Consider the following 26,182-nt stretch of genomic DNA (forward strand, 5'->3'; position numbering starts at 1 on the left):
TCTTGAAATACAGAGACATGAATCTAAAAGTCTGATACAAATGACCAGGTTAGGGACTTAAATCAATTGAATAGTCCTGCCCATATCTCAATTTTAGGGCACTGGATTAAGGAATTACATTTAATTTAACCTCTACTATGATTTAAGAGGGTTTTTTGCAAATTTTTGTGTAAATTTTTAGCTTCTTTCTACAAAATTTTTATTTTCCAATGGCTGTGTGGATTTTAAAAAATGACCTTGTAAACATTTGCATTCATATGATATTTATGTATGTGAATTATAAAATGTATTACTTGACTGAATTGCAAACAGTAGAGTTAGAAAAGAGAGGAGTCCATTAGTGTATTGCAATGGGCAGTATATGTCTTGCAGACAGGAAGCTGAGTAAACATACCCATTCTAATCAAAACAGTTCAGCTCCTTTGTCATGGACGCCTGGAAGACTGCATAGAAGGAGCAAATGTATTTACATTTATAATTTATCTATATAGCTTTCAAAACTTACTCAAAAAGAGGAATACAATTTTTTTGTCAAAAGATCATATGGTTGGAGCATCCTCTGACTTAGTGTGTTAGACCTCTGTGTCTAAGGTCAATGGACCTTTCTCTCATTTAGCAGACAAATCATGTAATACTCACTTTTAGCCCCAGTAATGCACCTGATTCTTTTGGCATAGTTGTTCTCTTGTTAAGAATAACACGCCCAATTAAGCGATCTCCCTCTTTGGAAGGCTGCCACGTTACGGGATGCTGTTAAAAAAAATCCAAGCAGTGGAATTAAAGAAGTGTGAACAACTTCCAGTATTTAGATGCATATGTATAAACCAATAAAATTTCTGTACCATTATGTCACAGTAGACATAAATATCCTTCAGATATTTACATTTACAGATATTTACATTCAGATGTGTTGCATATTGTACCTGAGCTTTCTATTATTATATCTGTTGGACTCTGGCAACATTAAACATTCATGCCCTCGTTAAGAAAATCTCAACACTAAGTCTGCAGGTAGAATTATAATACATTTTAAAGTTCAATATGATTAAACATTTAAAACACACCCTAGGTAATAAAATTAAATATTTACTTTTAAATTACATGACCCCGAAAAGCGCATTCAGAAATTCTGTTCTTTAGAAAAATACACGTTATGCAGTTGTACCATATGGATGTTCACTCTATAATAAAATCAAAATGATCCTTTCCAACTCCGAGTCAATAGAAAAAATCACTAATGTGTCTCAGAGCAGCATCATACTCACAACTGCTTTTTTTGTGGTTTGCAGTGAACTTTAGTGTCATGACAATGAAAGAATTAAATTCAAGTTAAAATTCAGGCAATTCTACAAATACACATTTTGATGAAAATTTCTTTCTGATTTCCATTTCCATGGTCCTCTAAACCAAGTTTTCATGTAATTTGTATAGAATACTTTTTTACAGCCAAATAACTATGATGAACTGAAATAATTAGCAAAAATTTTAATCTGTACTTATGAACCTCCTTTCTTCTGTTTCTTACCGAACTAATAGGGGATGTCTCCCTGCTGTGCCACGTGGCAGGATCCAGCCAGTAATAATCCAAGTCACCTGGAAGAATATGAGTAGAAAGAAATGTGTAATCTCTCAAGCAGAGAAAGTCATATGAATGGTTATTTCTGCACGCATGAATTTTCAAGTGCAGTAGTTTGACGAAGCAAATACAAAACCTTTACTATGATTCAAATTAACATCTCAATTTGAAAACAATGTGGCCTATTAATATAAAACCCAAACCACATAATAATGCATTTATTTGGACCTCTGCTTTTTCAGGAATTGCACCTTTACAATTCATTGTGTGCACTGTCTGCTTTTTGCTTTGCCCAGTCATCCTCCAAGAACGGACCCCAAAAAACTGCATTCACAGCCCTCCTCCTCCCCACCATCGCCACAGCCAATGCTCAAGACTACAGCTAAGGACAACTTTAAAGAGAATACTCAACAAAATAGGCTACAGTTAAGGACAGAACAGTCAACCACACTCTAGTATCTGCCAAGATCAATACTGTGATGACAGGTACAGACAGAGAGTGCACAGGAGCTGGTAACGGATAACAGAGCAGCAGGAAAAACAGCCACACAAATAGAGCAAATGGTATCGACAGCAGGTACGAGGCTGTAATCTTCTATTTCACTTGGGGCAAACATTTATACTACGTACATCAAGAATAAGCCCATGAATTACAGTGGTCTGGAAGCCATCAGCCTACCGGGCAACGAGGGCACTGTGGGTAGGATTTGGGAGAAAAGGCAGCAGAGCATAACACCACAGTAAGTATATATGAATTTATGGAAAGCTAAGGAAACCACCACAGTTTGATTAAATATACTGCAGCTGTAGAGGGCTGACCTGCTAGCAGAAAACTACCAACTTTGCTGGCAGTTTTCTGTGATAGAGGACAGATGTAACTGCACTCCAAGGAGAAAAAGGACAAGGTAGGAATTGCAAGACAAAGAATAATGGGCAGTGCAACTCGGAGCATAATTTTCTTTACAAAGAGGAACCATACAGGTGATATTTGGAAGGACATAAGAGAATGGTGTAGACATGAGACAGATACAGTAGGAATAAGGCTGAAATACTTCTGTGTTAGCACTAGTTTAACAGAATATATCTGTAAGCTCTGAACCTTGGGGTTTTATTCATCCTATTAGGCATTTTCATGGTGTATTAATAAAAATGCAAAGTGTCATTAGAAATGAGAAAAACTTTTCCTGGTGTTCTTTTGCAGTGACAGAAGTATATAAAAAAATCTAAAATAAACAAGAGATATTTTTAAATTTTATCCGGAAAAAAAAAAAGTAGATTATTCTGCCATTTAGCTTACACTGCCTTTAAACACGGAGACAAAATCCCCACCAAACCAAAACTATCACTTCTGAGCTTAGTTTTAGATCTTGAAGGAAGTAGTCACCTCTCAATGAGGTTTATATCCACAGCTGCGCTTCAGGCATTTTTCACTCTCATTTGAGTACCTAAAATACATTAGTGGAACAGTTTGATAACACTGCTTTCTGAGTGCATATGTGATTTTTTTCAAGTCTTTAAATGATTAGGGCCCAGAGTAGGGTTTTTTAATGGAACAACTCTTCACATACTTTCCTAACAACATTCCTACAAACTTCACAAATCATTTAAAAGTTACCAGGTGAAAATCCTAATTTATCATTAAAATCATACATTTCTTGTCAATCCTCTCTACACATAGATATGCTCTATGTCTTTAGAAAACATATTTCTTTTACGTACAATTCAGGCAATACACCTTCACTATCTTACTTTATAAAACACATCTCTATAATACTACTGTTAGATGCCTGTGTGCTAGTAAGAGTAGTGATCTAATATCCTCTCATACACCTGTCTTGGCTGATTTTCCTATTCTCACCATCTACCTACCCTTTGCTACCTTTCTTCCTGCTCATTATTTGCTATCATCCATCTTCTGTCTCCTTCTGCTTCTGGCTTTGGTGTCCTTTTTTAGGTTCAGTATTTTAACTCCTCCTTAACCTCAAAGTCTTTGATACTAAGCTACATTCCTATGAGTTCCTCGGCACAGCTAAGCCTTAAGGAGTCTGTCCCTTTCACCTTCCTGTCTGTCCCATGCTTTGTAAAATTCCAAGCCATCAGCTACATCCACAGCAGCTGGCCACGACACCGATTCTTTCACCCTCTGCTCTCAGAAGCTGAGAGCAGGAAATGCACTGAAAATGCAGCTCTACTGAGCTGGAACATGGATGATACACTGAGAAGCTCTGAAGGCAGCTATCGAATCAAACATCTTGACTGAAAGTCACTGAAAGTTGTAAGTCTACAATTTGGTGACTATTTTAAAAGCTGCAAAAATGCATGAATTGGAAAGAGGAAAGTACGCATTCTGAAAAATGACTTAATTTTAAAATTCCTGCTAAAATTCATCATGACATAGACTACTGGCACACAAACTTCTGGGTGAATTTACAACTGTAAAAAGGGTTTTATAATGGAAAATGTCAGTTAATCTATTCATAAGCATGCATAAGAAAGAACATAAAAATTAAGACATAAATTAACAAACTCTAAATGAGCTTAAAAAATACTTAATGCCAGCAACACTGACATTAGAGACATCTGCAGTTCAGTACTCTGTTATATCTTTAAAAATAATTTCTCCTTGATCATCCTATGTAACGGTTGCTTCTTTACTTGATACCTATCTATGCCCTTCTTGCACTGCCATACTCCAGAACTTTAATTACACAAAATAACTTTACTGCACTAGTATTATAGAGATCTGGGAATACATAAATTAATTACAAAAACTTGTGATCTAAGAGTATAGCTTCAAAATTTCAGATTTTCTCTAAAAGCCATCCACTGAAACTGAAAACACAAAAAATCCCTATGCACAGAGAACTCTGGAAAACACTCTGGTAGAACACTCCTAAAAGTCATTAAAAATAACCACTAAAATAAGAAAAAATTAAGACATTATACAGAGGTAAAAACTACATTTATAAGAAGTAAATAATTAGTTTATTGGATTAAGCTGCTTTTAAACCCTTTAAAAATAATTCTTTAAATTTTAAAACAAGAATAACTTAAAAAGAAGCCCCTATGAAAATATACATATACTGTATCATTATTATTTTTTTACATTCCTGATATATATCTAAAACATATAAAAATACATTTCAACGTAAAGCATATTATTAAAAACACATTTGAAGTTTTAATGTGTGATTTATTTAAGACCAAAAGAGTGAAACAGAGTATATATTTGTGAAAACATTTTTTCCTGAGGGAATAATTCAAAATTGTAACCTTAAAGCAATTAAATATTTTTCCTATTAATATGCTGCTGTTTGATTACTTCACTCTTGGATACAGAGGGATATAATAATATGTTACAAGACACAAATGTGTCAAGTTTTTTTTTCCATGAGAAGTCTTTCACAGTCTTCACTTGAATTTCAAGACAGGGAGTAAAACCCTTAATAAATTACCAATGGTTTTATACCTGCAACATGTATGTTTTCAAAATTAAGGGAAAGCAAAACTCACACCACCAAAAAAAACCTTTTTTCTAAAATGCTTCATCTTTGGCAGCACTATCCATACCAAAAGCTAATGCTGGGATACTGTGATTTCAAGTGAGATCCTGAAAAGCTGAGAAGTGCTGGAAACAACAGCCTTGTCTCTCTTATGAAGCCAAAACAAGCACAAAACAGGAGAGAGTCTCTTATCATGTATGGCCAGTCATCTGACTTCCAAAGAGTCTTGAATACTGGAGATAAAATACCCCTCAAGTTTCCCCAAATCCATCCAGACTACTGATATTCAGCAAAGAATGCACTTCAGTGTTTTACTCAAATCCAGACACACCACATTCTCAGCAGATACTTAAGACAAGAAGCAGAATTTAATTATAAGAGACAGTCAGCCCATGTTAGGCATTTAATTGACCCTAAAAGGTCAATTAAATTAATGCAGCAGTTCTATCACGTAACTAGAAACTTAGACAAATAATTTTCAGAGGCTGCATCTAAAATTACTCAACAAACTGAATAGTCAGACTTGGTCTCTCTGATTAACATACAGAATCATAGAATGGCTTGGGTTGGAAGGGAACTTAAAGATCATTTAGTTCCAAATCATTTAGTTCCCCTCCTTGCCATGGCTAGGGACACCTTCCATTAGATCAATCTGCTCAGAGCCCCATCCAACCTGGCCTTAGACATTGTCAGGAATGGGGCATCCAGAATCTCTCTGGGCAACCTGTTCCAGTGCCTCACCACCCTCACAGTAAAGAAGTAATTCCTAATATATAATCTAAATCTACCCTCTTTCAGCTTGAAGCCATTCTCCTTTGTCCCAACATTACATTTTAAGTAAAAAGTCCCCTGTAAAAGGTCCCTTTGCAGCTTTTTTGTAGTCCTCCTTTACGTGTTGGAGGTCTCCTAGAAGGTCTCCCCAGAGTCTCCTCTTCTTCATGCTAAACAACCCCAATTCTCTCAGCCTGTCTTCATAGCAGAGGTGCTCCCATCCTCTGATCATCTTCATGGTCCTCCTCTGGAGTCACTCCAACAGGTCTGTGTCCTTCTTATGTTGGGAGCCCAGACCTGGATGCAGCACTCCAAGTGAGGTCTCACCACAGTGTAGTAGAGGGAGAGATTCACCTCCCTCGACCTGCTGGTCACACCTCTTTTGATGCAGCCCAGGACATGTTTGGCTTTCTGAGCGGCAAGAGCACATTGTCAGGTCATGTTGAGCTTTTCATCCACCAACACCCTCAAGTCCTTCTCTTCAGGGCTGCTCTCAATTCATTCTCTGCCCAGCTTGTAGTTGTGCTTGGGTTTGCCCTGACCCATCTGTAGTACCTTGCATTTGGCCTTGTGAACTTCATGACGTTCACACAGGCCCACCTCTCAAGCCTGTCAAGGTCCCTCTGTATGGCATCTCTTCCCTCCAGCATGTAAACCACACTGAAAAACTTGTGTTAAACAGCACCAGTCCCAACATCGATCCCTGAGGAATACCACTCATCACTGGTCTCCACTTGTACATGGAGGCATTGACCACAACTCTTTGAGTGTGAACTTCCAGCAAATTCTTTATCCACCAAGTGGTCTGTTCATTAAATCCATATATCTCCAGTTTAGAGACAAGGATGTCATGCAGTACAGGGCTGAATGCTTTGCACAAGTCCAGGTACCTGATGTCAGTCACTCTTCCTTTATCCACCAATGCTGTAACCCCAGTGTTGAAGGCCACCAAATTTGTTAGGTATTATTTGTCCTTAGTGAAGCCATGTTGGCTGTCACCAATCTCCTCCTTATTTTCCATGCTCAGCATAATTTTCAGGAGCATCTGCTCCATGACCTTGCTGGGCACAAAGGTCAGACTGACTAGCCTGTAGTTCCTTGAATCATCCTTTTTTCTCTTTTTAAAAACGGGGGTTATGTTTCCCCTTTTCCATTTGGTGGGAACCTCACCAGACCGTGATAACTTTTCAGATACTATGGATAGTGGCTAAACCACTTCATCTGCCAGTTTGCTCAAGAATTGCAGAAGCATCTCATCAGGCCCCATGGACTTGTGCACTCTCATGTTCCTTAGATTGTCTCAGACCTGATCTCCTCCAGCGGGCTACTTTTCTTCCAGTCCCTGCCTTTGCCTTCTGCAACCCGGGCAGTGTGGCTGGAGCACTCATCAGTGAAGACTGAGGCAAAAAAGTCATTCAGTACCTCAGCCTTCCACATCCCAGATAATCAGGTCTCCTGCTTCCTTCTTGAAAGGGCCCACATTTTCCCTAGTCTTCTTTTTAACACTGACATACTTTCCTCTCACCTTTCTTTGTTGCCCTTGATGTCCCTGGGCAGATTTAATTCTCTCAGGGCTTTAGCTTTCCTAACCTGATCCTTGTCTGCTCAGACAATCTCTCTGTATTCTTCCCAGGCTATCTGTCCTTGCTTCCACCCTCTGTAACCTTCCTTTCTGTATTTGAGTCTTTACAGGAGCTCCTTTGTTCATCCATGCAGGCCTCCTGGGTTTTTTTGCCTGACTTCCTCATTGTTGGGATTCATGGCTCCTGAGCTTGGAGAAGCCATTTTTCTTAGGTCCCTCTTCCCTCCAGGCCTTTATCCCATGGTACTCTACCAAGCAGATTCCTGAAGAGGACAAGACAACATGGGCAACATGTCATTTATGTATTTACTTTTGTTAATTTTTGGAGTTAAATATAGCCTGCAGCAATAAAGTTTATGAAAGACCTGGAACATCCTCTGTTGTGAAAGTTTCCATGGAACTGGATCAATATCATATGGAAATGAACAATTGTTTCCCAAGGTAAAAATCAATAGAAGCCACACACCAGCCTACAGAAAGTTACAACAAATGTAAAAAACCTCCATATATTAACTTTCTTCTTCATAGCCTGAGTTTTGACAAGTTGGAAAATCACTCTGCATGCTATTGGTAAATGTCCAGTGCACCATTGCCACCATCAAAAACATCTGGTTGCTGTTACAGATGTGCTAGGCCATATTGTTAGGCAAGGAAGTACTTCTACACACAGGAAAAAAAATTCTAATCATTTTATCATGTCAGAAAAATAATTCACTGTATAAACAACATATGTTTAAACAACAAGCTGCTAAGTAACCACATAGAGAGAAAACATGAGTACCCTGGCTTGACAAGCAACCCCGGCAGTTACATGGCAAGCAGAGAATTCAAAAGCTACTTATTGCCTAATTATACAGAAAGCTTCACAAAAATGCTCATTATCTCCTTAGATTCAAACCAACCCACTTTAGATGTCTTCAGTTTAGAACTTAAACCCTTGCAGAAAAAGGTTGGTATTTTACCATCTATGTAGTTCAAGGACAGGCTGGATCATGCAGCATGTGGGAAGAATGCACCACAAGGCTATGAAATTTAGGTTTGCTTTTGTACTGAAAATATGCAATTGCATTGGATTTTAGTTCCCTGCTGGCACATGTCCTAAGCACTGAATATTAACACACTGTAAGACTCCAAACTTAAAAAAAAGACTAGTACTCCACACCAGTGACAATTTATACATATAGTACTTCTGTTTCAGCTACAGATCTGGCACACATGACTGTGATCCCTATAGCTCCCAAAGCTAGAACCAGCCTCTCAGATTGCTCCCTCAGTACAATATTTATTTAGGTATTTTAATGTAATGATGAGATATACAATTTTTCTTCTATATCTTAATTAAATTCCTGAGTAACAAAAAAATAATTGGAAAAGGGTCTATAGAGCTTTATCAAGCACTAAGCTTTCAGATTTAGAAAACTGACAACCTAGGCTTATTCAGTATAAACTAAAAATAAATGGTTATTCCTTAATTTTCTGTTTAGAAGATAAGGACATTTCATACTCTTTCTCATACAAAATGAACACTTCAGCATTTTATTTTGAAACAAACTCCTTAGTTTAAAAACCTTTTTTAAAGATTTACATTGTGAGCACAGCAGAAGTTGTAATGTTAAATTGATATTTGCCAACAAGAAATACAGAAATAATTAGGCAAGGAACTAGTGAACTCATTAACTACTATCTAGATTATTAAGGGCAATAATATTAAGCTAAAATCTAGTGAAAAGGAAAATCCATTTGACTTCTATCTTAGTTACTCTTGCAAAGTTGTTTCTTTACAAGAGTTTGCAAATTCACAATTAGTTTCAATTCTGCAAAGGAATGATTACGAAAAAGTCTTTCAATATACTTTCTTTATCTGGGTGCAAGGTGAATGTTCCGTGAACTATTTAAATTATAATGTGAGTTTATTATCCAGGTATTTATTTAACAAGCTTTTTATTTCAAAAAGGTGTAGAGTTTAGACACACACTTTTTTATAAGAAAGTATTGCGCTTGTGTTCATTGATGGCTGAAGGTTTCTCAAAAGATACATTTGCAAAAGATCATCCAACACAAAAACAGCTGGGCCCATTTGTATGTTTCACAAAATGGACATCCTACCTGAATTATTTCAGTGTTGTTGCAAGACTTTATAAACTACTGAAAGCAAGGATTGCTAATCTTGCCAACAGAAGCTTAAAGCCAAAAAATCACAACCTGTCTAGTCAAGTAACAGAACTGAGGATTTTTGACTGTTTCTAAAATTTTTAACATGGACACAAGGAGCATAGCAGGAAAGCTGTTTGTTTCCCAAGTCTCTAGGGAACCTGCTTATGAGAATCCTTGAGCCAACGTTATTTGGTTCTTTCACTCAAACACCAAGAGTCTTCAACAGTTCATCAATCCTTTTGAGCTAGATACTTAATTTTATCTCAGAGAACATCTAAACTGTTATTTTGAGGATGCATAAGTCTTATTGCAAGCATGTGAGTCCAAGAATATATATGATTCAGACAGGGATGGTCCACAGAAGCATATTCTGTAGGGTCATCAAAAAGTGTGAAAGACTTAAAAATGTAAAATACTAAGCAAGATACATGAACTTCCATTGTTCTGAGAAGTTCTTTTGAAAGGTTTATTACAAATATTTTCTTGAGGATACCAGAAAAATGTTTAGCATCAGGAACTACAAATCAGCAGGCAAACATTTTAATTGATTTTTGATACTCTGGTATCTAAAAACAAGGAAAATTTGTTATCTTAGGGCTAGTTCTGAGTGCTGATTTTGCTGTCTCAGATTACTGTCTTGAGTGGAAGATAATTCTGTAGATGGATGGAAGGAGATTTCCTTTTCAAAATTTAGAGCTTCTCTGAATAAATTTATTATCAATATTTACTTCCAACTCAATACTGACACTAACCATATTAACAGTTTTATTGAGTTCTTGTTTCCTGTAATTAACACTTTTGGTTTTGGTATGATTTCTTGATAATATTTTTGTTCAGCATATAATGAAACTTGAAAAATGTATAACAAGTTATCTCAAAAGTTCTCATGGTCTCGTAATTTTGGAGACATGGATACACAACTATCCTGTACTTTAAAAGCCTGATCACATCTTCATAATTTTTCTGCTGGAGGAATAATTTTTCTTCTGTTCTGAAGGAATTCCCAGCGCTTCAAATATCCCATTCTGTTCCTCAGCCTAGCACAACTTGTCTTTCCTGTGGGTTGTTTTTTTCTTTTGTCTCCCCTGTGTACATTTCAAACTAACTGAGTAGGTGTTAATTGCAAAAAAAAGGTAATATTTCCATTTTGGTCTCTTCTGGTATTTTTCCCCTGAGAATTTTAAAAATTTTCAGTTGCATATTTTTTATCTTAGTATTTGTTAAAGACTGATTTATTAACAAATTACAATTGAAAATCAAAGTTGAAAACAAATTCTCCTCAAATCCCAGGGTGCTTCTATACTGCCAAGAGCTATAAATTTTAAGAAGGATTAGCAAACCAGAAAAAAATGTCAAGCATTTAAACAGCAGCCCCCACCTTAGAAGTCCCATGGAAACAATGCCCAGTAAGGTATCAGTGCCCTGGTAGCTAAATAAGGTGATGAAAAGAGGCAATGCCCAGAGACACTTCTTTGAACACACATTTTCTACTATTGTATGGAAAGAAGAAAGGCATTTCTGCTCAGTAACAGGAGAAAACATAGAGTGTTTGTAAATATGCTGACAGAAACAACAGCAACTGAAAACAAGGCTTCTTATTATCCACAGGACCAGGTGAAGGGGAAAAGGCAGTGAGCCTTTCTGTTGATTGTCCAGCATACACACAGAGTCCATCATGCAAACCTGACCAAGTTACAATCAAAGTTATTATTTAATTTTTATGAAGAGTAGGAGAGATCATTAATATTCAAATGAAAAGGAAAGTCTGAAGGGGGAAAAAACTCAAACTGAGCTTCAGGCCTGTAGAAGGAAATACAGTAGATGAAATTCTCTGATTAAAAAGAAAAGCACTTCAGCAGTACTGTGAGGGGGACAAACTCCAGAGCACCAAGATGAGCCTGATGAGGGTTTGGGGGTTTTTTTGTTTGTTTTGGTTGGGTTAGGGGCTTTTTGTTTGGTTGGGTTTTTGTTTTTGTTTTGTTTTGTTTTAATCAGCATTCATGAGAACCCTCAATTATGCTGCATTAGATGATAATGAGAGCTTTTGTTTCTCCAGTTCGGAGGGGAATACTTAGCAGGAAGAATCTTTGTAGTACACTGTAAGAGATCACAGACTAGTAAAACAACCAGCAAAGGACCTTTAGAGCTTTGCTTTCCACCAGTAAAGAGGAAAGAGCTAATAGTATGAAAATTAACAAACTGGGAAAGTGAAGTAAGCTGAGCAGAAGAAAAATCAAAAACCTTTCTAAAAACTGTAACAAAACCCCTCAAAACTCAAAAAACATCCAACCACCAAAATTGAATCAAACCAAAACCAAAACACCCCAACCTTACAGAAGGTAAGTAAGCAGCCATGACAGCAAAAGTGGAAGCATATGAAGAAATAATACCAACATAAAAAAAACCTATCCCAATACAGAAGAAGGAGAAATTCTGTCAAAGACTGACCAGCTGAAGTCATAAATGTTTCATTTTCTGGAAGAATCAATTGAAAGTTGCCTATGAGTGAGTAACTTGCAGGGATCAAGTACCAGGAAGCATACCAAAAAAAAATAAGAAACACAAATCAGTGCAAACAGCAAAGTATGCAAAAACAATTGAGATTAGTTTGGAACTATTTAGTCCCTAGTACAAAATACTTGCCAGTCGAGACTACTATGGAAAGAGTCTGCTACCATTTGGCTCTATCAGTAAATGTGTAACAGCAGACGTCAAATATGTTCAATTGAGGAGTCTTTTTTATGAGATGTCATGATAAGAGTCACACAAGAGAAAGTGTCTAAATAACTTGCATAAGGTGAAATCCTATTTAGAAAATAATATTCTAACAGCTAAAATTGGTAACAAAAATCCCCCAAGGTATTCATTAAGCAGGGTTTGGAGTCTTTGTCTGGAATATAGCGTCACTGAATCACAGAATATGCTCAGTTGGAAGGAACCCACATGGATCATCAAGTTCAATCCTTAGCCCTGCACAGGATCATTCCCAAGATCACACCATGTGCCTGAGAGTATCATCCAAACACTTCTTGAACTCTGGCAGTCTCAGTGCTGTGACCACTTCCCTGCAGAGCTTGTTCCAGTGCCCAGCCACCCTAGTAATAGTCAACACTAACAACTACTGCTGTAGGCAATAAATCAGAAAGATATTAGAGTTGTAAGCGACTTGACCCCAAGGAGATAGGAATTATAGAAGGTCAGAACTGGACTTCGAAGCTATCTAGACAAACTAGAAAAACATGCTGGAAAAAGAGGACCCCAGTTCAGAGTCAATAAGGCTCCACACTCAGACCAGGATAAACAAGTGTAGAAACAGGGAGAAACCCATCAGCTGAGAATTACCTGTGTAGAAAATGATGAGATGGATATAATCTATCACAATGATAGCAGGAGAGGATAGTATAAAAGCCTGGCTTCTGTTTGAAAACCACTACCCTTTCACTTTGGGAATTAGCAGGGTTGGCCAGAGATCAGGCTCTGCTTGCCCTGCCTACTTTTGTCACCAAATACATTAAAAGGTCAAACTGGTGAGGAACTTATAGTTTTATTCTTAGGGTTTTTTTAGTTTTGCTTTACTCTGCAACATGATTTTTCTTTTGGGCACCTGTGCACCTAACCAGCACCCTGACATGACAGTGACCTTGATAACGGCTCAGTCTCTCAGATTCTCTCCTTGCAGCACACAGTTCAGTTTTCAAAGTGGAATATATAGCATACTGAAGGGTAGTTATGAGGGAGAGATGAGTTAAATTTAATGTCCAGAGAGCTGTAGATAGCCTGGTTTAATAGTCCTTTATGTCTCTATAGTCTCCTACACAAAAGAATCAAATGCTCTCAAGAGAGACTGATACTGGACCTGGGGATATGGGGCTAAGTGATTTTAAAGTATCTTTTACATTTCCCAATTCCATGCTGTTGCAAAGGCTGGAGACTTTCTGCTGTTTGCCTATTGCCCACAGTACAGCCTTGAATCTTCACTACACAGGGTGTCACACCTCAGTATTTTTCAATTCCAATCCTACTTCACTTTCTTCATCTACTTTTGCAAAGATGTGCAAGAGGTCACTAGAATGCAGTTTAAGGTTGTCTACCACAGTGAGCAGCTTGAAGAAGAAACAGGGATTTACCTTCTTTATATAGCTATACACAATATATTAAGTGGAAGAGAATGCAAGACTTTGATCTTAGCCGAAAGTTTTCTCCAGTCTTATCCTTTAAATTCCATGCAGAGCTAAGGCTGACTGTTGTCTTCCCAGCCATACAAGCATTTTGTCTTCCTGATATTCCTGCTGCTGTTTCTGTTCCATCTCTGTTTTGACTGCTGTTCAACCCCATTTTCTCCAATGCATCCCTCCACATTCTGCCTTCAGTGAACTCTAATTATCCCCTAAACTCTGCTGAATTAAATTAATTTTGCACATGGATATCTTAGTATACTTTATCTAACACAGATGTTATTTTCAAGAGGATAAAACCTCCTTCATTACTTATTCTATCATAAATCTTTAGGATTAATTCTTCTAGTGAAAAAATTACTTTTCAAAACCAACTTTTATAGACAGTGCTATCAGCTCCTTAGATAAAGGATTTTAGAGGTATTTGTTATCCTGAACACACTGCCTAATCCCAAAGAACTTGCAATGGTGAGTCCTTCCTCTCACTTTCTCCTGTGATCCTTTAGTGATTTAGATGAGGAACTTATTTCAAATATAAAAGGAAAATACTGATGTCCTTCCCTGATCAGAAAGTGCAATGCATCAATATGATGATGCAGAAACAATGTACAAAATAACCAGAACTGTATATTTATTATAACCCATATATTATTATAACCATAATTGTATATTATACCAAACAAATATATTTTATTTGTTTATGTTTATATGTTTAATGATTTTTTTCCCCCTAAATAATATGCAAAAATAAAAGTAACAGAATCACATTCCATTCTGAACTTCTTAAGGCTCCTAACAATAGCACAATACAGGAGACTGAGGACATATCAATTGTCTTCTGCCAAACAGAAATAATACACAGAAATGTTTATTTGTTTCCTGAAATAAATTTCTATATTCTTTATCCATGATTCCTCCAAAATCCAGAAGTCATAATGCATTAAGAATATTATTATTACTTTTCAGAAACACATTTACATTTTGACGTTTACTTTCAAAATACAGATATTTTTTAGAAGCTCATTCCAAATAGTATCACTAATGTCAAAATATATTTGACACTTTCAAAATATAAACATAACTAAAACACAGACTTAAAAGCAAAATGGTTCTTTATTCCCTACTTAGGATGAATATTTGCTACAATTAATACTTTACATTCTGAGGACAGAACATCACTCAAACTGCACAGTTAAAAAGATACATAAAGATATATATTTTTTAAAATGTGAAATATAAAAATACAAATAAAACCTCAGCACTATATAGCTCCTTATTTACCTGTCCCTGAATGAAACGTATGGAGTAGAAACTGAAGAAACCCAGCAAACATAGCAGCATCAGCAACAGAATGGTTAAAGCACAACTGGCATCTAGCACGTTGATGAATTCCAGCCTGCAACTGTAGCAAAACCGTAATGCAAGCAAAAATCCACTTCAGTGGGAAGGAGGCGATGTAAAAGAAGTCATAAGGTCCTTGCGTCCTGACTCTAAGCCAAATTATTCTGCAGTGTCAAACATTCGACACCACTGACACCAAACAGGGCTAACGAGAGTTCTTGTCATCAAAACAAATCTCTGCAGTGTAGTGCAAGCATTGATTACTGCATTAGTTCATACACGGCTGCTGCAATGACAAGGAGTTTCAGTCTCTAGGAGTTAATGATTTTAGGAATCCAGGATTAACAATCCTCAGGAAACAAGACAGGGGAAAAAAGGCTCCTTCCTATCTGGACAGAACAGGAAAGAAGTTTCTTAGTGCTTTAAAGCCAACAGTAGTCACAAGCTCAGGTACCTAAGTAATCAATACCACTGCTGCAGTTATTATTTATGTTCAGCAGTGGTGCGCTAAGCAAGTTTAATGAACTGCATAGACGAAGAAACTGTGTAAAGCAAATGTGGCTCTTTTAATTTATGTAAAACATCCCAAGCTGTAGATTTAGTTCTAGCATACTGAAAACACAATTGCCCTTGAAAAAACCTACCATGTTTTACGAATTAATAGGACAATTTCATTATTTTTGTATACAATAGATGTGTGCAGGAAAACATAATTTTATATAAGAAAAATATATTGCAAATAAAAAAACTGGAAATAATGTTTTGTATTCCAAATTACATATTCAAGGTAAAAGAGAAAAGCAGAACCTATATTCCAACATATTTGGGATAGCCAGATGATTAGAAAATTACAGCTAATAGAATTTGCTAAAGTATTTAATCTAATTTAATCATATCCAAACCATACAACAATAAAACTGTTTCTTTGGCAGAGATAGTCTTACTCTGTATAAACAGATGTTTCTCTGCAGCATATTTAGATACTGCAGGACTTCCAAAATACAGTGCAGGACATCCAAAGCAAAAAACCTCTGCTGTTTAGAAACTAAAATGCAAGCAAGCAAAGCAAACAAACAGAAGCTTAGAAAGGATAAAATATAAATAATTAAGCTAATGAGAGCTTACAGCTCTTTCATATTTAACAACATATAGACCTATTAGTAATAATGAAAATACTCTTAATCAAGTTGTTTCCCTGTAATTCTGGATCAAACCCAAGGTACTGAACACTGTCTTTCACACACTCTCCTGCATGTCAGTCATCAGTAAAAGCTAAACTGAGATCCCTGACTACTGCTGACACTCAGTGTCCCCAGTAGCACTATATTAGCAGGAAGACAACACAAACGTCTAATTCTGCTTTTTTCATGGACATGTCCATGTTAGGAGATAATTTTTTGGAGGTGGACAATGTCCAGGCTTTATATATTTAAAGAGACAGTGATCATCTGCTACTGACCAGGGAACATAGATCCAGTTTTGTCCTTAAGCCGGAAACACTTCTTGCAAAAGCAACAAAAGACAGAGTATGCCAAATGCCTAAAGCTTTCACAGCTCATCCTTTGATCCTTCTGCATTACTCCTTGAAGGAATACCTCCTCTTTTATCAGGGCAGGCATTTAGAGCTTTGCTTCACTTTCAGAACATTCTATACCTGGATCTTGAATGTTCACCTCACCTTACATCACACACTAAACAAGGCAGGGGATTTTGCCACAATGCAACTCGACAGATGAAAAATTCTTACAACCTCAGAATTTGTAAATGAGACTGAACTATATGGGCTTGTTTTCTGCCTTATTTAAAGTGTTCCTGTCATTCCCATGGCAGGTATGTGTCTGTGAAAAAATAATGAATCGTTTTCCCAAATGCATTTAAAAAGGTTGTTTGTGGCCCGTGGTGTTGTTCAGGCTCTCACTGTCTCCCATTCCTCTACATGCCAACCCCTCTCTGCTCCTCCAGCCTCTAGCAGGCTGTCCTCAATGCCCCTTTTACCCACTGCCATCCTTAGCCATAAGATCCACCCAAGCTCTGACTAAGTAGCCCAGTCTAACAGCTCCAGATTGTAGAGGTGTCTGCAAGTATTCACTGAAAAGCAAGGGAAGTGAGGAGCAACAGAAAAGTGTTTTGAGGTCAGAAAGGGCATTTTGCAGAAACAGACAGTGCCACCAACTCCAGTGTGCATTGCACATCCCTAAAGGTGGATTTCATTCCTCCCAGCCCCAGTCACATGGAGCCTTCTGTCCTAAGAGTTAGATTATTTACCTTTACATCCACTAACAGTATCAAAGCAGTAGGAAACTAACTGGAAATCTGGATACTATCCCATTGTCCTAGTAAAAATACATCATTAAGTTATAGCACACTTTCAATCTTTGCTTTGGATAGCACTGCCTTTGTAATCTCAGGAGGTTTTACCCTTGCAAATTATTTTATTGCCACTATCTTCTGAGGCACACTACACTATGCATCTGATACTTATATCTTGACCATCATGTTTTAGCTCTTCATAATCTTCCTGCTAATAGTTGTTTTAGATCATAATCCATGCATGATACTCCTCCATTTATAAAACTTTCTAAGATCATTAGAAAAGTAGGACATTGAACAATCTCACACAACCCTACCATTATTCAAATTTTAAGAGAACAAATTCAAAGCATTAACCATACTATTCAGCTTTATACCTGGGTGAAAATAGAACTTTCCTCTAAACCAAAAGTTTTACAACACTTTTTTGGAAAGAAGAAAGCCAAAGAATGATCCCAAGCTGAATTCAGAAGCACAGAAAGAGCAACTTAAGGAAAGAAACACCTACGATTTAAATTGGAATTTAATTTAACAAACAAGAGAAACAACAGAAAAAGATCCATGTTAAAATCTCCAGATCTCAAAGCCAAGTTACAATGGGAAAGATATTCTAATACAAATGCAGGAGTCTTAGATACAATATTAGGTATTTAATTTGACATTTTGTTCTGTAGCCCTGTCTGATCTGCTTCAAAAGGTCCTGGCTATTGTGGGAGATTAACAGTGACTTGACAAGCCAAATGCCACACCCCTCCAAGGAAAGCAAGGAAAAAGGACCTGGAAAACTACATACTGGGAGGGTTATGGAGCAAATCCTTCTGGAATGCAGTTCTGAGCTTATGAAGGCTGATGACATGACTGGGAACCATCAGCATAGCTTTACCAAGGAGCAAATCATGCCTGACCAATATGGTTTCTGGATGTGCAGGCAAGGAAAGAGTAGCAGATGTTGTTTAACGTAACTAAAAATAAAATAAGCATCAAAGCAGAAATTAGGTTGTTGCATGAACAGAGGAACATGCTAGAGCTAATAAGTTTGATCTTTTATTTAGTTTATTAATTATTAAGGGATAAATTAATGTAGTGCTGCTGTTACTCCACAACTTTCAATTCAAACCTCAATCTGAGCTAATCAATCCAAAGTGAAAGTGAAGTAACTTGTCATCTGCCTGAATAAAACAATGTAAACACACACACTGGGAGGAAGCTGTGGTATGCCTCCCCCTGGTATCCCAGAATGGCTTCATCATAGTGTTTCTAAAGGTCCTTTAGGGGAGTTTTACAGAACATCACTCACCCTTTTGCAGTAGACTCGAAGACTACTAGAAGACTACTAGAAAACTACTAGCAGACAGAGGAGCATTTCTGCACAAACAAATGACAGGAATCTCTCCAAGCGCACAGGTCTGCAAGAACCCATAAAGGAACACCTCTCTATTTATTGCTTCTGTACCCAGCATTCCAAGATCCACTGCCAATTGTTTAGTACTGTGCTGCCACCAATATTCTATTTCCCTTTCCTCCACCCCAACACACTTGATTGTTTTTGACTCCTCTGAGAAAAGTGATCATAACAGTGAAACCGGAAAGAGACAAGTAGACTGCTCACACTAGAAAATCTGTGTTGTGCCTTCAATTCCATGCATGCAGTGGCTGAGATCTTTGCTATCCAACCTTCATGATCCAGGAATTTTGCAATGTGTTTGTGTTAGTTATGTCATCTAATAAAAAAAGTCAGCATCTCCTCAGACAGACCGTTTTGATAGCTGACTTGACTGTGGATAATCTACTGACATCAAGGCAGAACTTCAGTGCATCAGTGTAAATCTGACAGTGCAGCTACTGTCACATCTACAGATGACTTTTGGACTTCCTCCGGCATCATAGGATGATGAATTCACCTCTTTACATAAAGAGATTTTGTGGAGTATTTCTCTTTGTGACACGGGCAGTATGTAACATATTAACTTACAATACCTACAATACCTTAAAAAGATCTGCTGGATAGCATTTTTTAGAGCCAAAGGTGATCTTAACCAAACTGTAATTCAAGAAGCAATTTGCTCAGCTATTCAATTGCTAACCAAAGTCAGATGTTTTCAGTTAAATGGTGACCAATATGTAGGCACTGACTTTCCAATTTACTGATCGATGGCATCAAAATATTCTTCAACTATTATTTCTAGTTGTTGTGTCACTGTCTCCATAGAGACAGGTTTCTCCCAACTTTCATGACCCATAGCATGGTGGATGAGGAAGACCCATATTCAAAGTCCCTTCCCTGCCTGTTGCAGGGTAAGCTGTAGGAAGTGGTGGTGTGTCATCATTTCCTTTGATAGCCGTGGTCTGGTACAGGCTTGAATTCACAGAACTAAATTCCTACAATCAATTCAGTGTTACTGTCTGTAGGAAGAGACTGCAGGTATCTAATCTGCACCTGAGTTTTCCTGCCAAAAGAGAAGCCAACCAAAAAGTATCATATTGAAACCTGGACTACGGCAAAAACACGAGAATCAACATACAGTGACAACATCATTACAGCTTCTTTAATTCAGACATATGACCTTACCAAAATCCCATAAAACAACTTTTTTTTTCCCTTCAAAAACTCTCCACCCCCATTACACAATATAAACCAAAAGATAGTGCATGTTCTGAACTAATTCCTGTATAGGCTGTGATTGAAAGGTTATACAGCCAAGGGTGATAGACATCTCTGTGTCACTATTTTATTCTGTTTCTCTACTTCAGGACACATTTGACAACTTAATTCACACTCTCCTTTTCCTCACTGTCTAAGTCTGCGGGGACATTGTTTAATTTCTGAATCCTTTTACAATTCATATTCCTCCCAGACCCTTTAATTCTAAAAATGTCAGATTTAAACGTAGAAATTAAAGCAGCACTACCATACGTAATAACCACTTAAAAAGGAGTCTCTATTAAGTAGCATTTTCTATTACTTTAAAATGTTATAAACCTTCCAAACAAACTAACTAACTAACAAAAAATACTAAAGCCACACATCTAAGTGCAGGGTTTAATGATGACCATGTTGTTTAAATGTTGTCAGAAAATTCATTCCTAATCCTTAAAATAATTTTCTAGGGCAAAGTAAGATTAGGTCCACAATAGCACAGATAGCTGATGCTATAATGGCAACATGCCTAATCTATATTTGTTGTTGTAGCTTTTTTTTTTTTAAGGGAACTGATGCTGATAGATTAGAATTTTAAAGGATACATTTGAAGAGCAGTCAAAATGTAAATGGTAAATTTATTTAAAAGAAAAAAGGAAATTAATACCTTCCTAAATGTCTCCTTTCGGTGGCTTTTAGGAATACTCATTCCCTAAGACTTTCTAAGCAGTGAGATTTAAAACTTGGTAACAGGAACAGATTAACCAACTTCTTTTATGACTGACTTCAGAGCAACTTTTCTGTGGAAAAGAGCCAGCAGGAGCACACCTGGATTTATTTTTAAGCATTCAGTTCAATTCCCATTCACAGGGGGCTGTTTTGCCCTCTCCCAGACAGTCTCTGCTTAACAAGGACAACTCCAATACTGGCAAATCCGTAATGTCTGTCTATGGGAAATAACTGAACCTACCTGGGTACACTGACAAGGTTCAGTGTGTTACATAATACACCAGAAATTTCTGAGAATCTACATCTATCTACCTCTATTTAAACTGGTATTTGTAAGTTCCTTTGTGAAGTCCAATTTTATCTGTAAGTGCGACTCACTTTTATACTATATTTTAAGTAAAATCTGAGCTGGTAGAGAATACCAAATTACCTGGCATAGCGTGTATTCTCATGTAAACTTCTGTGGTGGACCTCCAAAGCACAAGAGGCAGGAACTGGCATTCTATCATTGAGTGAGTCCCCAGAACTCCGGGGAGTTGAAAAAAAAATGGCTGTTCACTAGCCCTCAGCTCATGGCCCTGATCAGTATTCACTGCCAGTCAGAAGTTTTTGCTTATGCCCACAATTCAGCTGAGAACCGTATTGAATAAACTGCACACGGGTTAGAGCGAGTCAGCTGGGGAGCACTGCTTTGCACAGCATGAGCTTCCTGCTCTGCAAAGCTATGTGTCACTCCTGCCCAAAACTGACAGGAGAACAATGCCAGGATCTGCAATGCCCACCTGAGACGTGGGAGCAGGGCTGAGGCACTCCAAGGACTGTATCCAGCTGCTTCAGAATGACATTTCTTCATGTGATACCTGCTGATAATCTTTAATGCAGAACATTCTGACTTTCAAAGACTTGACAAAGGCAAAGAATCTGCAGGATTTTGTAGTCACACATTGCTCCATTCACTGCCTTAATACCGCTCTGGACAATGCCCTGTAACTACACATCATGATCCCTGATGTATTTAACTGCAACAGAGGCACTGGAGTGCACAGGTGCCTTCTAATAGCACACATGCACTCTATTTCATATAAACACCTATGTTTATATCACAAGCATGTATGCCCCCCCCAAAAAACTCTTGTCTTAGTAATGTTCTGAAACTACAATCAAACAAAGACTATGAAAACATTCATATACATTAATGTATATTTTCTTTTTGCTCCTGAACTGACTTTACTGCAGCACTCCCAAAGCAGACAATATGCTCTCCTTAAATAGGCATTTCTTAAGCATTAGGTCACAGAAAAAAAAATAAGTTGGAAGGAAAAGTACTTTGGGTAAGTAGGAAGAAAATATGCAACTTCACCAGAAGTATAAGCAAGATTGCTTAAGCCCAGAGTCATCTGTAAATGTGTAACTCTAAACTTCACACAGTTTTGAAAACTCAAACAAGAGTACCTTTCCCTTGTTATGTTTTGTTTGGCTGGGTGTTTTTTAATGAGGATAGGATTCAATTAAGTCAATGAATGACTGCTTCCATAGAGCTGTACTTGTCAGTGTAATTTCCATATCCAGAATACATCCCATACATCATCTGCAACACTAAAGCTGCAGGACAATGTAAATCTGCCTGTGGAAAAAAAAGCACATGGAGATAAGATCTTAAAAAGTTTCTTAAAATTACTGGTTTAAGCAGCAAAGTGTGCCTGCATTTCTAGTTTCTCTCTGTGCTGAGAAACTGTCTTGCAGAGAGGCCAAGTGAGATTTGACTGCTCCATCTAGTGGCTTGTTAAGCAGAACATATGGCTTTATGGGTTAAAAAGGGACAAGCGTGAATTTTCTTTTTCTCTGAGCAACATAACAAAACAAACTCTTAGCACCTAGATATTTTAATAGCATAATATATAAATGTAAAAATATTCACCTACTTCCATGGACCTAACTTTAAACTTTAATTTAATTCTCTTTTATATTGTTAGTAGATTATTCCTATTTATTAGCTGATTTATGCTATTTAGTTAATTAACTTTATTAAGACCAACAAAGTTTTAGAAATTTTTCTTTTGAATTTACAGTAAGTTACAGTTATATTTGAGTTCACATTTCCATCTAAAGTTTTCAATAAAATGAAATTTTCACTAGAATGGAATTAATAACAAGTGAAATATTAAAACATATACACTGACTCTTAATTATAAGAAGTAAATTTAAAAGTTCATGTCTGATTCAGAAAATGACTTCTACTCTGTGAATGACAATTCCTAAGCAAAGCTAGAGCACCACTGAGTTTTAGTGGGAAAAAGAAGTGTCTGCCCTAAAGTCTAAGTCTATTTCATGGCTATTCTAAAAAATACTGAAACTCAGATCCTTTGGAAAACTAATACAATAACATGACTAAGTTGTTTTAAAATAGAACACTTTTTTTAACAATAATTTTGAGAATAACTAATTAGAACTGAAGCTCATATTGCAAAGGAAAGAATTACCAAATTGAGGACTTGGTTACAAAAACTGGAACTTTAAATTCTAAAAATTAATGTATATTATTAAATAATAAAACACGTGCAAGTTAAAATCACAGAAATATGTGGTGTTCTTCATTTCCACTTGCTACATGTCTGAAAACATTTTGTCTTGAATTACACATATGAATGAAAGGTAGCCAAGGAACATAAAACAGAAGGCGAGAAACTTTCAACATGGGCAGGTAGTGGTAGAACAAGGAGGAATGGTTTTCAGCTAAAAGATAAAAAATTTAGATTAGATACTACCTTACTCAGAGGGTAGTGAGGCATTGGAACAAGTTGCCCAGAGAAATTATGGATGCTCCATCCCTGGAAGTGTTCAAGGCCAGGTTGGATGGGGCTTTGAATAACCTGGTCTAGTGGAAAATGTCCCAGCCTATGTCAGGGAGGTAGAAATTAGGTGATCTTTAAGGTCCTTTCCAACCCAAGCCATTCTACAATTCTGTGAATATAACCTTTTTACTTATTCCTTTATCACACATAGTTCCCACAACTAATATCATAGATATATTAAGTTAGGACCCTACATGCATTAAAAACCTCCATTCTTGAATTCTCTGTAGATCTGCATTTAAAATTGCAAAATAATCCCAAGGTAGGTATGGCCCAAGTGAACCATACAACATTCATTTCTCAACTTGCTCAATGGACCAAATTAGACTTGGTCTAATTTGCATTTAAGGTACAGCAAAGCCACAGGTCACAAAGTAAAGAATGCTGATATTTGTTTTTCTAAAACAGAAAAGGTCATGTTTACACACAGGAAGCAAATGTGAAAAGAAATTATTCTAAGTAAAATGTTTTATTCGAAGTTCCTTCAGGGCTTGAAAGAACACGCAATAACATTTAATACTGAAGGTCTAAAACAATACTGCTGTAGGCACGCACTTACTGCATAGCATCACAGTACTTCAAAGACTTACACTCTTACAAAATACTTTGTTTAACAATTAGAAAGTTCCTCATAAATCATTTTTGCAGTCTGTCAAGGGCGTGATAAATGGAAGAAAAAGGTACTGAGTAATAATATGTCCATGCATTTAATAAGCATATATTTTATTACCATTAAGGCAAGTTGGAGTCATGTACTGAAATCTCACAAGATTAGGCAATGTAGAAACATAAAAAGAAACTCTGGACTCCACTGAACTTGCAAAATAAATGCAAGGCAAGAAAACAGCAGAGAAACAAATAAGGAACAGTGTCTAAACTTACAGTAGTGTATTAAACAGTGTCAAATGGATTGTCATTCATATTGTGTCCTTAAATAATCCCTGGAACAGTTGTGCCCTGGTTCAGCTGTTTACAACTAGGCAGGAAACAGTCCAAGAATAAACCCCAATAGACAGCTTCCATGCAGTTCCTCTCTTGAGGAATGTAAGAGCTTCATGATATGGAAATGTGCCATGTTTCATTACTTGGCCAAAAATGTCAAAGAATGGCTCTTAAATTTACTAGTACAGTAAATATCACCACTGAGACCGTATGAGATGGGCATATTTGAAACCATAACACATGTGCTTGGCATCACAGGGGAAATGGTGATAAGAATCAGCTTCAGAGGTTCTAAAGTGCAGGTGGGGAGTCCCTAATTTTAAAGCTCATACGTTGTACAGACGGAGAAAGAAGGATCAAATAAACCATAAGAGATATGCAAAAACAATGAGCAAATGTGGGAAAATAGTTTTCAGAGAGACATTCAGAATGGACAAGAACAGAATGAAATTATACACATTTAGTCAAAGGAAACACAGACATAATCATTACTTTCTCTCTGACACAATCAAGCTTTTCCTAGAGATCATTTATAAGCATAATGATTTTAGAGAACTAAATAGGCCAGTCTATCTACTCAAAGCTCTGATTAAAGGAAGAAACTGGAATGGTTCCTGTGTTACAGTCATTAAGTGCATTTTTGTAAGCAAAACAATATATCAAAAAGTATCAGAGAAATATTAGCATGAAATACTAACCAATAATACTCAGTACCACATGGTATAACCATATGTTTGGACTCAATAGGATGATCAGAATGAATACACTAAGAAAAGGACAGAGAATGAACATCTTCATAAAAAAACAGAATCAGATGCTTGTTTGTTCCTAGCTAACTCTATAATTAACTAAAATCAAAATCAATAAAAGTGTATGCATTATTTTGGAAGCCAATAATTAATTTAGATTTTTCTTTCACAAGCTTTCATTTTTTACACAAAGCGAGGCAGATTTCCCATAGAGGTGGAAAAAAGCAAAAGTTTGGATTTCAGTTTCAAGACCTAACTTCATCCTTTAATATGCTGCACAGACTAGCCACAGTCAGGCACATTTACCAAACACAGTTTGGTTCATCCTTCACAGTTCACCTCTTCCTCTAAGCTCTCAGATCAAAGAGTAACAGTAAATCCTGAGTTCACATAACCTTTATGGTATGCAAAAAATATATGTCTATAAAAAATGCTGACTAGAAGAAGCAGAGGAAAGACTCATCCTCTGGCTATAACACCATACCATGTTTCAGACTAGCTGAGTTTTAACTCCAGTTCACTGCATAGCTGTACTTTGAAAAGTGCTCAGCAGCTAAAATTAGGGCAAGTTTTTCAAAAGCTTTTTCAGCTCCCTCTTAGGCCCTTACAAAGTGCTCCATGACCAAGAGCTCCCACTGCTTGTCTCTCGCACCTGTTACCTCCAATGGTTTCCGCGTGGAAAAAACCTGACTGCTGAATGCTTTTGAGAACCAGTCTTTCATGGAGAAACCTAGAGGAGTTCTGGGTTTTTCTACAGGTCCAGACACCTGAAATTAAAGGTACTCTGGTTGTTAAGCATTAAGTCTTTTTGAACATATGACTCCAATCTGTCCATGCTTTAGTATCTACCCTTTTTTAAT

The 26,182-nt window shown here is 37.0% G+C and overlaps 1 protein-coding gene across 1 annotated transcript in view; it reads right to left on the reverse strand.

Moving 5' to 3' along the window:
* RIMS1 (regulating synaptic membrane exocytosis 1) overlaps positions 1-26,182 on the reverse strand; it is a 319,930-nt gene that overhangs the window by 138,032 nt on the left and 155,716 nt on the right. Inside the window, 2 exon segments of the mRNA XM_050315904.1 lie at positions 640-750; positions 1,526-1,593. Of these exon segments, the coding sequence (XP_050171861.1) occupies positions 640-750; positions 1,526-1,593 (179 nt within the window).

This window comes from Myiozetetes cayanensis, unplaced genomic scaffold (assembly GCF_022539395.1).
Source record: "Myiozetetes cayanensis isolate MyiCay16 unplaced genomic scaffold, myiCay2020 scf2-11, whole genome shotgun sequence".
Lineage (NCBI taxonomy): Eukaryota > Metazoa > Chordata > Aves > Passeriformes > Tyrannidae > Myiozetetes > Myiozetetes cayanensis.